The sequence below is a fragment of the Dendrobates tinctorius genome, unplaced genomic scaffold (genome assembly GCF_039654945.1).
Source record: "Dendrobates tinctorius isolate UK_male_01 unplaced genomic scaffold, ASM3965494v1 ptg000040l, whole genome shotgun sequence".
Classification (NCBI taxonomy): Eukaryota; Metazoa; Chordata; class Amphibia; order Anura; family Dendrobatidae; genus Dendrobates; species Dendrobates tinctorius.
In genome coordinates this window covers 4,934,850-4,948,180 of record NW_027361708.1, presented here as the reverse complement: position 1 = coordinate 4,948,180, position 13,331 = coordinate 4,934,850, and the positions used below count along the sequence as shown (strand labels likewise).

General features: G+C 42.5%; 1 protein-coding gene across 7 annotated transcripts in view; it reads right to left on the bottom strand.

Annotated features, from left to right (window-relative positions):
- Nucleotides 1-3,083: 3,083 nt before the first annotated feature.
- The window catches only part of LOC141088655 (DPY30 domain-containing protein 1-like), a 43,230-nt gene continuing 32,982 nt past the window's right edge, over nucleotides 3,084-13,331 (bottom strand). For all 7 annotated transcript variants that reach the window (XM_073574802.1, XM_073574803.1, XM_073574804.1 and 4 more), the window contains one exon: nucleotides 3,084-3,593. In XM_073574802.1, the coding sequence (XP_073430903.1) occupies nucleotides 3,285-3,593 (309 nt within the window). In that variant the 3' untranslated portion in view covers nucleotides 3,084-3,284. The remainder of the gene's footprint in view (nucleotides 3,594-13,331) is intronic.

Sequence of the window (13,331 nt, the reverse complement as noted above, 5' to 3'; positions counted from 1 at the left end):
TTTGAATGCTGTTTCCCACTACCTGTATGAAAGCAATCTTGAACCTACACTGAATGAGCTGATCCTGTTGTTGCTTAAATTTGTATTAGAACATAATGTTTTCACATTTAATGGTGACATTTTTCTGCAGCAACAGGGTACAGCGATGGGGGCCACTTGTGCCCCCAGTTATGCTAATTTATTCATGGGGTACTGGGAAAGAACAATATTTCAAGAAGATGGCATTCTGGGATGTGAGGCTGTACATGGATGGAGTTGATTCATCGACGACATCCTATTTATTTGGGAAGACTCTGTTGATAACCTGTCATTTTTGATGAAAAGGTTAAATCAAAATAATTGCAATATTAAATTGACCTATAATTATGGTAGAACTGTTGAGTTTTTGGATTTGAAAATAGAGGCTCTCTCAGATGGTAGTATAATTACTAATGTCTTTAGAAAAAAGACAGCAACGAATAGTTTGCTGCATGCTACCTCTTCTCATCATAGATCGACAATTAATGGCATCCCCACAGGGCAATTTCTAAGAGTCAAAAGAATTTGTACTAGGGAAGAGGATTATGAGCAACAGGCGTCGGATTTAGTAAGAAGATTTAGTGATAGGGGATATAGCAACAGACAAATAAAGAAAAGGATATAAGAAAGCAGAACAATTCTCCAGAGAGCAGTTGCTGTATAAGAAGAAGCTCGATAAGTCAGAGACTACTAATCATGTGAGATTCATTACAGGATATAATAAGCAATGGGCAGAATTAGGCATTATTATGCGAAAACATTGGGGCATTTTGCAAACTGACCCAATACATAGAAAAATCTTGCCCAACTACCCTCTGATGGTACCCAGATGTTCAAAAAATCTTAAAGATCTTCTAGTACATAGTCATTACTCTAGTTCTCCCTCAGTAAAAAATCCTCAGCTCAATGGTTTTTTCCCCTGCAATTTGTGTAAAGCTTGTGCCAACCACATTAAAAATAAATCCTTTCAGAATCATGACAATTCAAGAATATATGATATACGTAAATCACTTACGTGTGCCTCCAGGGGAGTTATCTATCATGCACGGTGTCCCTGTAATAAAATCTATGTAGGACTCACAACTAGGGAATTGAGAATACGTACGAGGGAACACGTTAGAGATATCCAAAAAGCAGTAGAGATTGAAGATGTTGGTACCCTGAAAACATTACAGAGGCATTTTAAACTGTTTAAAGATTCAAGCCATTCATCAGGTTAATTTAGACTGTAGAGGGGGTAATTTGGGAAAAATCTTAGCACAAAAAGAGAGTAGATGGATCTACCTGCTGGGAACAATGACACCACAGGGTCTTAATGAGACCCTAAACTAAGCTTGGGTCCCATGAGCGGTAACTTAGGAAACCTTTTTTATATGGTAAGTCCTTGGTAATCACGCATGCGCAATTACAAGCCAGGTGGACCGACATGAGCTGCAGCTGTAACTAGTGCCATTTATAGATGGACATGTGTTTAGCATACATATACGCCCCCTATTGAGGAAGCCAGTATGGTGAAACGGCGCTGTCTACAATTGAGTAAGCTTATGCATCAATCATGTATCTTTGTTTGTAAGTATTTGCAATTGATTAAAAGAAACGCTGAGAACAAAAGTCGCTACTATTTGAGCATTAACGCATTGTGATTACTCCATTAAGGATTAGTTAGCTCTGTCTTTGATTATCACGGCAGACACATAATGTTGGGAGCTCAGCGAAATTGTTAAAAATAAGATGGTGTTGTAAAAATGAGAAATCGCTGGTCAACTTTTAACCCTTATAACTTCCTAACAAAAAAAAATTTTAGTTCCAAAATTGTGCTGATGTAAAGTAAACATGTGGGAAATGTTACTTATTAAGTTTTTTGTGTGCCATATCACTGTGATTTAGGGGCATAAAAATTCAAAGTTGGAAAATTGCAAAATTTTCACCAAATTTCCGCTTTTTCACAAATAAACCTAAGTTATATGAATGAAATTTTACCACTAACATGAAGTACAATATGTCACGAGAAAACAATGTCAGAATCACCGGGATCCATGGAAGCGTTTCAGAGTTATTGCCTCATAAAGGGACAGTGGTGAGAATTGTAAAAATTGGCCCGGTCATGAACGTGCAAACCACCCTTGGGGGTGAAGGGGTTAAAATTCTATGGAGAAAGGAGGAGGGATATGCTAGATGCAGACACTGAGATTGTGCTGCAAGTTCTCCTAAAGTAACAATTACTGTCCTTCATAAAACCTTCTGAGCAACAACTATCAGCTTCTATCTCAGTAATGGCTAAATCCACATTTAAGGTACTGTCACACTTAGCGATGCACGAGTGATCCCGACCAGCGATATGACGCTGTCAGGATCGCTGGTGCATCGCTAAGTGGTCGCTAGTGAGCTGCCACACAGGCAGATCTCACCATCGACATCGCTGGGGACGGGGGTCGCTACTTACCTGTCACACTAGGCGATCCTGCGTCCTCCCGCCCGGCTCCACACTCGTCTCTCCACAGGAAGCACCGCAGGAAGCTGACGACGAGAAACGGTCCAGGACGTTCTCGCGCGATCAGCGATAACCAGCGGGGGAGCGGGTCGTAGGTAAGTATCACACACAGCGATATCGCTAGCAATAACGCTATAACGTCACAAGTTATAGTGATATTGCTAGAGATATCGCTTAGTGTGACAGGCCCTTAACTGAAAACAGATTTTATTTGTGAAGTGAGAATTCTGAGAATGAATGCTCAGTCCTGGAGTAGGAATAATCTAATTTCTCTAAAAAATATATTAAAAAGCTTATTTTTCACTTGTTTTTGTCTTATTGACTTATGAAAGCAAAAAATTAAATGTCGGTTACTCTTTAAAAAATGTCAGAAAAAATGCATGTCATGTTAAGAGTGTTACAAAATAAAGAAAAAGGCTACTAACATTTGGTAGCATTCGATTTCAGTCGCAGGGGCGGCACTGTTTCTGTCATTGTATATACACGATAGTATATAGAGTATATAGAGCGGCGGCTGTAACTGCGAAAAACAGAAACACACAAACTGCGAATAACACAACATAATAAAACAAGCTCAGGCAATAAAAACAAAAGGGATTTAATAGAGATCACAGTCACATTTGACACGTTCTGCCGAGTTTTGTGTTCATGCTTTTCATACTAATTCATGATCCAGTTCATATGCAAGATAAGATTGCTGCATATTAAGAAGCCCACCCATGTAGTAAGTGGTTTCCAACTGTCCATGATAGTAACAGATTCTCTGAGAAGAAGGTTAAGCATCTTGTTCGCCTGCATCAGCTGTGCTTTCCTTTTCTTCTGATGCCTCCGTACCAGTTTCATTCTTCTCTGTATTTGTGTTTGATGTATCCGCAGATGGGACATGGTCATCTACATGTACATCATCACCCGCAGGAATGTCTTCAGCGGGTACGTGTACCGATTCCTGTCCTAGAATTTCAGAGTTTTCCTGATTCTCTCCTGAGCCATATTTTAACTGACTTTCATCTGCTCTTTCCACATCATCTGAAAGTTCTGTGTCCTCAGTCTCAGGAGGAATATCTGGGCTCTTCTGTTTAACGCCCTTTTATGTGGGATTAAAGAAGTATAGTAATTATTTGAAGTTCAAAGGAAAATTACAAAGCACCAAAGGGTCCTCAAACCAATTCTGGTTCTGTTGTGAGGATACAGTAAAAAACAGTCGCTGATAGAAATTCATTATGAATAGAATTATACATAACAATCATAGATAAAAGAGTGTACTTCCCAAGACAGAATTTCTATCATGTGACCTTCACTGCGTAGAGTCAACGTTGAAGCATTTTACCACGTGTCATAAATTACCTCATTGTGAGTAAGAATACCATTTTTGACACATGGTAAGGTTTTAATACTAGAGGTTAGGCCCGTCCCGATTGAGTGCACCTTGTCGCTGGTGGAATGGCTTTTATGCTTTTTTTATATTCAAAAACAGTGTTTACTAAGTATCCTATGTTATTTATATGCACTATTGCTTTTTACTTACTTACAGCATGGTATATGTGCCTTTTGTTTCTATCATAGATAAGGTCTGTTTAATGGCCAGTGTGAACATGCTCCTACACATTGAATGTATATCAACCTTTACTCCAGTTCATGTCTTTGGTTTTGCACTCCGGCACGAAAGAGTAAGGCCTCCCTTTCTTTGAGCTCATAGGCAGTGAATTGTTTTGACTCACAAAAAGAATAAGCTGTGATCCCGTGCTGTAATGCCTGTATACTTTCTTGCTTCCTCCCCTGCATATGATCAGACCATGTTCCTGTACAGTCAGACACAGCCATTACACAGTACAAAGCAGGGGCACATTTATAATATCTCAGCACAGGAAAAAAAATTTTTTAACACATCCAATGGCCAATTATTCTTATTCCAAGATCTATTACCATAATTAAAAATTTAAAATGCACTTTGTTGGTGTGATAACCCTTTTAAGAAACTTGTTATGTGGACATTACGAGGGGCTAGCTGTGGGGGAATTACGAGGGGCTGGCTGCGCGAACATTACGAGGGGTTGGATGTGGGGACCTTACAAGTGGGGCTGACCGTGGGGACATTACAAGTGGGGCTGATCGTGGGGTCATTACAAGTGGGGCTGACTGTGGGGACATTACAAGTGGGGCTGACTGTGGAGAAATTACAAGTGGGGCAATTACAAGTGGGGCTCACTATGGGGACATTACAAGTGGGGCTGACTGTGGGGACATTACAAAAGTGGCTCTTGGGAACATCACAATAGGGGCTGTGGGGGGGGGGCATTATATTGTAAATACAGGGCTGTGGTGAACATCATACGATATATGAGGTGTTGTGGTGGATACCATACTATATAATGGGGGTCTGTGGTGGATATCATAGTGTACATAGTGTAGGGCTTTTGTTGATATCAAACTGTAAGGGTGGCTATGGTGACCATCACAAACCTTGTAGGGGGACAGTGTGATGAGGAGGTTGTACAGTTTGGAGAGGCCAATGTGGTGCGAAGCGAGGGCATATCATGAAGAGGGGGCACAGAATGGATATGGAGAGGGGTCAGTGTGAAATGTGAGGACACTATGGAGAGAGGTTAGCATGGCGGGGGGGACAGTGTGGAGATAGAGTGTAGAGGCAGAAACTATAGGCGGAGGTTCAAAATGGTGGATGGTGTGGCAGTTATAGCTGATAATGGCTGACAGTGGGGTAGTTATTGCTCATAATGGCAGACAGTGTGGAGGTCATATACCATAGGAGGTTTATTTAGGGCATAGCATTGACAGATAACTTTATGCAGAGAGCATTTTAATAACACTTTTATTTTTAAGGGCACTAAGTTGGGCTTTGCTATAGAAGAACGGAAAGAGGGAAATCTGCAGATAAGAGCTATGAATGTGAAAAGTCATCATGGCATCTGGATAAGATGGAGACAAAAAGAAAGAAACAACTAAATCAGAGAAGAGGTCACCTATAAGGTACCTGGATGTAAATGTTTACTTGTTGATACTTATATGTCTCATCAGTACTGTGGTTCTTTTATTGTCTGCAGTCTAATAATGACTTATAACAAATCCCAGCATCTCCTTACCATTGTTAAAGACATATGAAGAGCTGTAGGTTCTTGAGATACAAATATATATGGGCCTGATTATGTATGTATATATACAAATATATATGTACGGATTATGGTTCTGGTGGTGCATTCACATACTGATGAAGGTTCTAGCAGTGCGTTAATATACTGATGGTGGTTCTGGTGCTGTATTCACGTACTGATGATGGTTTGTCACGTGGACCCGTCCTGTGTGACGCGACCAGCAGGCCGGTAACAAGACGCGGCACGTGATGTCCTGTGTGACACGGCTCGCAGTCCGGTAACTAAAACAACAAGACAAGGGGTAGGGAAACAGTTACAACGGTGGGCCCTGCGATAGGGACAGGGGACGTGGAGACCTCCTGCACTCCTGAGTCAGTGTCCCTAACGCTCCTAATGTTCCCTATGCCGGTTCCCCACCGGGCGCTGATCACGAACCTATCGCCCTAGCACACCCTACACCTATCCCTTGCTAGGGAGCTGGGTGGCCCAGGCACTGGCCCCACCGCTGCACTAATACACACTAAGGAAAAAACACAAACAGGGAAACACCACTTAGCTTTACTCTGTTGCACTTGCTCCTGGCAGCAGAGTCCACCACCAGCATGCAGCTCTCCTCCTGAATCGCTGCCACCAAGCTCTGTCAGAGCTAAGGAAATCCCCTATGACTCCTTTCACACCAGGCTCTGTCAGAGCTGCTCTCCAGCTCCTTCCTCCACCAAGGATGGTTGAAATGAACACTATCATCAACACTGATCATCAACACTGATTGCAACACCTGTGACTCTTTTACAGCAGAGCCAGCAATCACACCTGCATTCTAATCATGTGCACTAACTAATAAACCAGAGTGCAATGACACTCACCACCACCGGGGGGAACTTAGAACAAACGACACCACAGTGCAATAATCCTAATGGCCACCGGGGCAAAAACCAACCCTAAGCTCACAGCTTAGGAAAAAAAAGGTTACCTGTGCTTTTATCTCAGTCCTGATCCAGCATGGATCATGACATGGTTCTAGTGACCTATTTATTTACTGATGATGGTTTTGGTACTGTATTTATGCACTATTGATGACTGTGGTGTTCTGTTTATGTAATGATCATGATTCTCTTTTCGTATTCATGTATCGATGATACTTCTGGTGCTGTATTTATGTGCTATTGATGGCTCTAGTGTTCGACTTATGTCCTGATGATGATTTTGGTTTCATATTCATGTACAGATGATGGTTCTAGTGATGAATACATCACCAGAACAACAATCACTACATGAACACGTTAAAGAATCACCATCCATACATGAATATAGCACCTGAACCACTATCTGTACAAGAGCATGGCCCCAGAACCACTATCCATACAAGCGTATGGCACCAGAACCACATCAGTTTTGTTGCAAACTGTATTTATCACAAGACAGATGTAAAACCAACAGAACTACCCCTTTATCTATAATGAGGTTTGTTTAGTTTCCATTAGGATATGCACCAAATGCTGAACACCTTAATTGAAACCAAATGGCCCCATTATAGTTAAGCTATATTAGTTTGCCCCTAAAATACACCACTTTTTTTTACGTTTGCTTGTATTTTTTTGGTGAAAAAGGTAACAATTCTAGTGCAAATGATCATCAGAGGGGGAGGAGGGGGCGTTAAGTGACCTGTTACCTTAGTCTCCGAACCATTCCTTTACTTGGGGGCTGAGGCTTCATCGGGAGAGGGAACACCACTGGCTTCATCTGGCTCCAAAATATATGGTCCCATCCCCACCTATCTCATATTGATTACCTATTCTATGGATCACCTACGAATACATCATTAACATTATATGACCAGACGTCCTTTTAAAGATACCCAAGGTGTACTTTAAGAGGCAGGTTTAGATTCTGAAACAGTACATTGGTATTTCCAGGGAAAGCTGCAAAATGCTGTAAATGATTCCTGGGGAATGTAGTACTACACAATAACCATTCAAAAGAATGGGCATCCATGTAATACATAACTGTACCAAGTCCCTATTTGTTACTATATCCTCTGTTTAATATATAGTTGTGTGAAAAAGTGTTTGCCCCTTCCTGATTTCCTATTGTTTTGTATGTTTGTCACACTTAAATGTTTCAGATCACCAAACAAATTTAAATATTAGACAAAAATAACACAAGTAATCACAAAATGCAGTTTTTAAATGAAGGCTTTTATTATTAATGGAAAAAGAATTACAAACCTAAAGGGCCCTGTGTGAAAAAGTGATTGTCCCCTAATAATTGGTTGGGCCACCCTTAGCAGCAACAACTGCAATCAAGCGTATGTGACAACTGGCAATGAGTCTTTTACAATGCTCTGGAGGATTATTGGCCCACTCATTTTTGTAGAATTGTTGTAATTCAGCCACAATGTAGGGTTTCTGAGAGAGAACCACCTTTTTAAGGTCATGCCGCAGCATCTCAATCAGATTAAGGTCAGGGCTTTGACTATGCCACTCCAAACTCTTAATTTTGTTTTTCTTAAGCCATTCAGAGGTGGACTTGCTGGTATGTTTTGGATCATTGTCCTGCTGCATAACCCAAGTGTGCTTCAGCTTGAGGTCACAAACAGATGGACGGACATTCGCCTTCAGGATTTTTTGGTAGACAGCAGAATTCATGGTTCCATTTACCACAGCAAGTCTTCCAGGTTCCGAAGCAGCAAAACAGCCTGAGACCACCACGCTACCACCATATTTGACTGCTGGTATGATATTCCATTTCTGAAATGCTGTGTTACTTCTACGCCACATGTAATGGTACATACACTTTCCAAAAAGATCAACTTCTGCCTTAGAAGTCAAGAGAGTATTCTCCCTGGGATCATCAAGATGTTTTCTGGCAAAACTGAGATGAGATTTTATGTTATTTCTCAGCAGTGTGCTCAGCAGTGCTTTTCATCTTGGAACTCTGCCATGCAGGCCATTTTTGCTCAGTCTCTTTCTTATGGTGGAGTCATGAACACTAACCTTAACTGAGGCAAGTGAGGCCCGACACTCCTCGGAAGGTTCACCACTGTTCTATGTTTTTGCCATTTGTGGATATAGTCCAGTCAAAATACGAAAAAAAAAATCCTTTACCCTGAACAAATTCCAAGAAAGCGTTTTATTGCTTTTTTTGGTAGTATTACATGTAGGGAAAAACATACTAAAAGTTTACCAAGATAGGGTTACCACAAAGGGTCCAAATGTGACGTCAAAGAATATGGCCTCCAAAGATGTAAAATGTTAAATGCGACTCGCCTTTCAGTGTCTATCATATTTCTTTTACAATTACTACTATTATTATATTTATTATTTAACGATTTATTTATCTTCTTTTACAGAGCTGAAAATGATGGAAAGTCAAGAAACTTGCCCCTTATGCAGCCATGAAGTAGAAGATGACGGAGAAAGAGTGGTGATTGGTGCGAAAGGAGCTGAAGGGATCAATAAAGCCAGTATTGAGAGGGGCGTTAGCACTGTGGTAGCTGCTGGAGCAGTGGTGCACAAGAGATGTCGTATAAACTACATAAACAAGAAGCAAATAGACTTGCATAAGAAAGCTAATTCCATTCATCGTTCACCTGCCAAGAGAGGTACACGGGTATCTACTGGATCCTATGATAGCACAACGCAGTGTTTGTTCTGTGGACATGAAGTGGTGAAGACAAGATCTAGTAGTGATTTCGATGACTATAGCTTTGTTAAAACGGATGGATTTGTAAGGTCCATCTTGTCACATTGCAAACAGCGTAATGATGACTGGGCAATCACCATTCAAGGGAGAATCGCGTACTTTGGGAAGGACTTACATGCTTCAGACTGTCTGTATTATCGTTCATGTGACATAAACTTTCGGACAAATTACGGAATTCCTATGCGTCATGGTGGTGGATCTACTACAAAGAAACCGCGGAAGGTAGGGAGGCCGATGAACATGGACCAAGAGCAAGCGTTCTTGAGAATGTGTGCATTTCTCGAGGACAAGGATGAAGAGCAACTGACTGTCACAGATCTTGCAAAAAAAATGATGGAGTATCTTGTAGAAGGAGACAGTGCTGCCTATAGGAATAAATGGCTGCGGTATAGGCTGGAGGAGAGGTATGACGTTTCGCTATTCATAGCAGAGTGTGAAGGGCTGCCTAACATTGTAACGTTCCGTGAAAAGACCAGAATAATCCTGAGGGACTATTTCCGTAGTCAGGAAATGGATGAAGAAGCCCAGAAGAGAGACTGCGGCCAAACTAATCAAGAGCGATATCAAGTCTAAGATCCCATCTTCAACCGATGAATATCCTAAGACTTCTTCGCTTGAATGTCAGTCTGCCTTAGATTATCTCCCCCTGAGTTTGCTTTGCTTGCTTGAAACCCTCTTCGTTGGAAAGGACATTCACAGGAAGGTCGCAAGCATTGGACAATCAGTTGTTCAGGCTGTACGTCCCAGGGCTGTAGTAGCTCCATTGCAGCTTGGGTTAGCAGTCCAGCTCCATCATCATTTCAGGTCTCGATTTCTTGTAGACAGTCTCTCAGCCATGGGATATTGTTCATCATATTCGGAAGTTCAGGGATTCGAGGAAAACGCTGCCGCTTCTGTTGGCCAGGATGTACTCGGTGGTACCATAGACAGACTGGATACGGCACTGCTGTTCGCTGCGGACAACGTCGATTATAATATCATCACGTTAGATGGGAAGCGGACTTTCCACGGCATGGGGATGGTAGCTACTGTGACTCCAGGAAGGAAGGTCAGTCGCACTGTTCTCAGATGGAAGACTGCGGACTTGGAGATAGTTGAACGAAGCAGAGTTGATGTAAGGGAATACCGTTTCGCAAAGCACACTCGCTGAAACATAAAATTCAAGCCCTTGCCATTTCTCGACGCCATTGACCATCGTGTTGATGTATTGTGGGAGATGTCTTTACGCTTCAAACAGCCTGCACCGACCTGGAATGGAATGATGCACATGCTACATAAAGACTGTGATCATCCAGGGTCATCTTCGGTAATCTTCCTGCCCATCATTGACATGTATTCCGGAGACAAGTCATGCATCTTCTCTACTCTTGAGTATCTGTGCAACCTTGCTGATAAACACCGATCCGCTGCAGTTGTTACATTCGATCAGCCACTCTACTGGAAAGCGTCAGAAATCAAACACGAGGTGCCTGAAGACAGCCTGGTTCGAGATGTTGTCCTGATGCTCGGGAGCTTCCACACATTGATGAATCTTATGGGTGCCATAGGAACGTTGATGGATGGGAGTGGAATCAAAGAGATCTTGGGAACAATTTACGGTGACAATGCTGTGTAACACATCATGACTGGAAAGACAGTTCAGCGTGCAGTTCGTGGCCATCTCCTCCTTGATCAGTGTCTTACTCAGCAAGTTGCAGACAAAGTACTTTGCGACCATCCCGGTTTTGCAGACCTGTTGCAAGAACCTGAGCAGTTGTATGCTCGGACACTGACAGGGGAGAGTGACTTGAATTCGGTCATCACTTCTACCTGCCTTAGTGAAATTGTCAACTTCTTGTCCACCAAAAGAAATGGATTATCCGCTCACTCTCGCACCAGTAAACTATGGCTGAATTACCAACAGATGGTTGGAATTGCAAGGGAGCTTATCGAGGCCGATCGTACAGGATCATGGCTGATGCACCTTCATGCTGTAGCCGAATGTTTGCCCATTCTTGCAGCTGCTGGGCATGGGAACTATGTGAAGGCCGCCTACCTTTACCTCCAGTCTATGACCACTCTGGAAGATGATATGCCATCAGTCTTCCATAGATTTATGAATGGCTTGCATGTTGTAAGGCGGACTGATCAGTACTGGACAGGCCTGGGTTGCGACCTAGTCATCGAGCAAGCTCTGATGCGCTCCCTAAAAACTGCAGGAGGACTCACCAGAGGAAGTGGAATGTCCGAACATCAGAGGGCCTTGTGGACTCTGTCTGTGCCAGTGTCCTCTTCCTACAGTGATGCAATGCAGGGTTTCACTCGCCAGAGCTTTGTCACCAGTGAACAACACAAGGAGGCAAGAACGTCAAGGACGAGAAGAGATCGTGAAGACCTGGAGAAAATAGCATATAAACTCGAGACCTTTTCACCTTTCTCTGATGAAGTGTCTCTTCGCAACATTATCACCGGTGTTAATGCAAATAAGGATGTGAATGTCCATAACCTGTTCACCATTGGCAGAGAAATAGTGGCAACAATGTAGGGTCAATCACTGTTTTCAGTTAAGTACAAGCGGTCAATGAAAGCCAAGACCCTGGCATCCAGTGAGGCTATTGACGTTGCTAAGGACAAAACAATAGACCCCGCTCTTTTGTTCCAAAGGTTTCTTGTGGTGTCTCAAACTGCTGATCTTTCCCTTGATGAGGTGATGGCCTATGAACTTTCACCATACCCACCATCCATCTTTGAGGTAAAACATCTCTTACGCAAACCAAACAAAGCACAACTGATGGCTGCTATAAAAGAACAGAGTTCAGATGACGCAGTACTCAAGGATGTACCAGAAGTGGAACATTATGTTCTTGACGAAGGTTCTCTTCTCCATCGACTGAAGTGGTCAGAAGGAAAGACATATTGTTCAATCGCTGAAGACTATGCATCTTTCACACTAAAGCACTATGGTAAGGCTACGATAGTATTTGATGGTTACATTGGAGGACCAAACACTAAGGACATTACCCATCAGCGACGGCGCAAAAAAAGAACAAGTAACAAAGTGAACATTGCTGAAGGAACGAAATTTGTCGGGAAATAGGAGGACTTCCTTTCGAATGTGGAGAACAGTCTCTTATCAATCTCGTTTCACAGCGCATGAATGACAGAGGTTGCTACGTAATACAATCAGAGGGGGATGCAGATGTGGAGATTGTTAAGGCAGCAGTGTCAATGTCATCCAACAAAAGTATTAGTCTCATTGGCGAAGATACAGATCTTTTGGTGTTGTTACTTCATCACGCGTCAACCAGCGATGGCAACAAGCTTTATTTCTACTCGGATAAAGGGAGCCCTGCAACAGTATACGACATTAAGGTTATGAAGAAGTTCCTGGGAAACCATGTCTGCAGCAGTCTTCAGTTCCTTCATGCATTCACGGGTTGCGATACCACTTCCGCGGTTTTTGGAATCGGAAAAAAACTCGGTCTACACAAGGTTTTGAAGGGAGACTCGGTCTTAAATAGCTGTGCTAAAATCTTTTCCACACCTAACAAAAACAGAGCTGAGATTGAAGACGCTGGGTGTAAAGCGATGGTGGCATTGTTCGGGGGCAAACCTGGAGACAATCTGTCTGCAATGAGGTATTCTACTCTCTGGAAAAAAGTTGGGTTCAGCCAAAATCTTTGTTACACCTGAACGACTGCCACCGACCTCCTCTGCAACGAAGTATCATGCCCTTCAGAGTTACCTCCAAGTGATGCTTTGGATGGACAATGGTTAGGTCATGGACACTACTGAATGGGGATGGGAATTGCAGAACAACAGTCTAGTTCCAGTGATGATGGATACTTCACCCGCACCAGAAACACTTCTGAAAATAATTCACTGCAATTGTTCTCGTGGTTGTAGTACACTTCGGTGCACTTACAAAAGACACGGACTTACCTGTTCACGGGTATGCGGACCATGTCAAGAAGAGCATTGTGACAATATGAGTGAGGAAGCAGTGTCTGATGATGAAAATAGTGACTATTGAC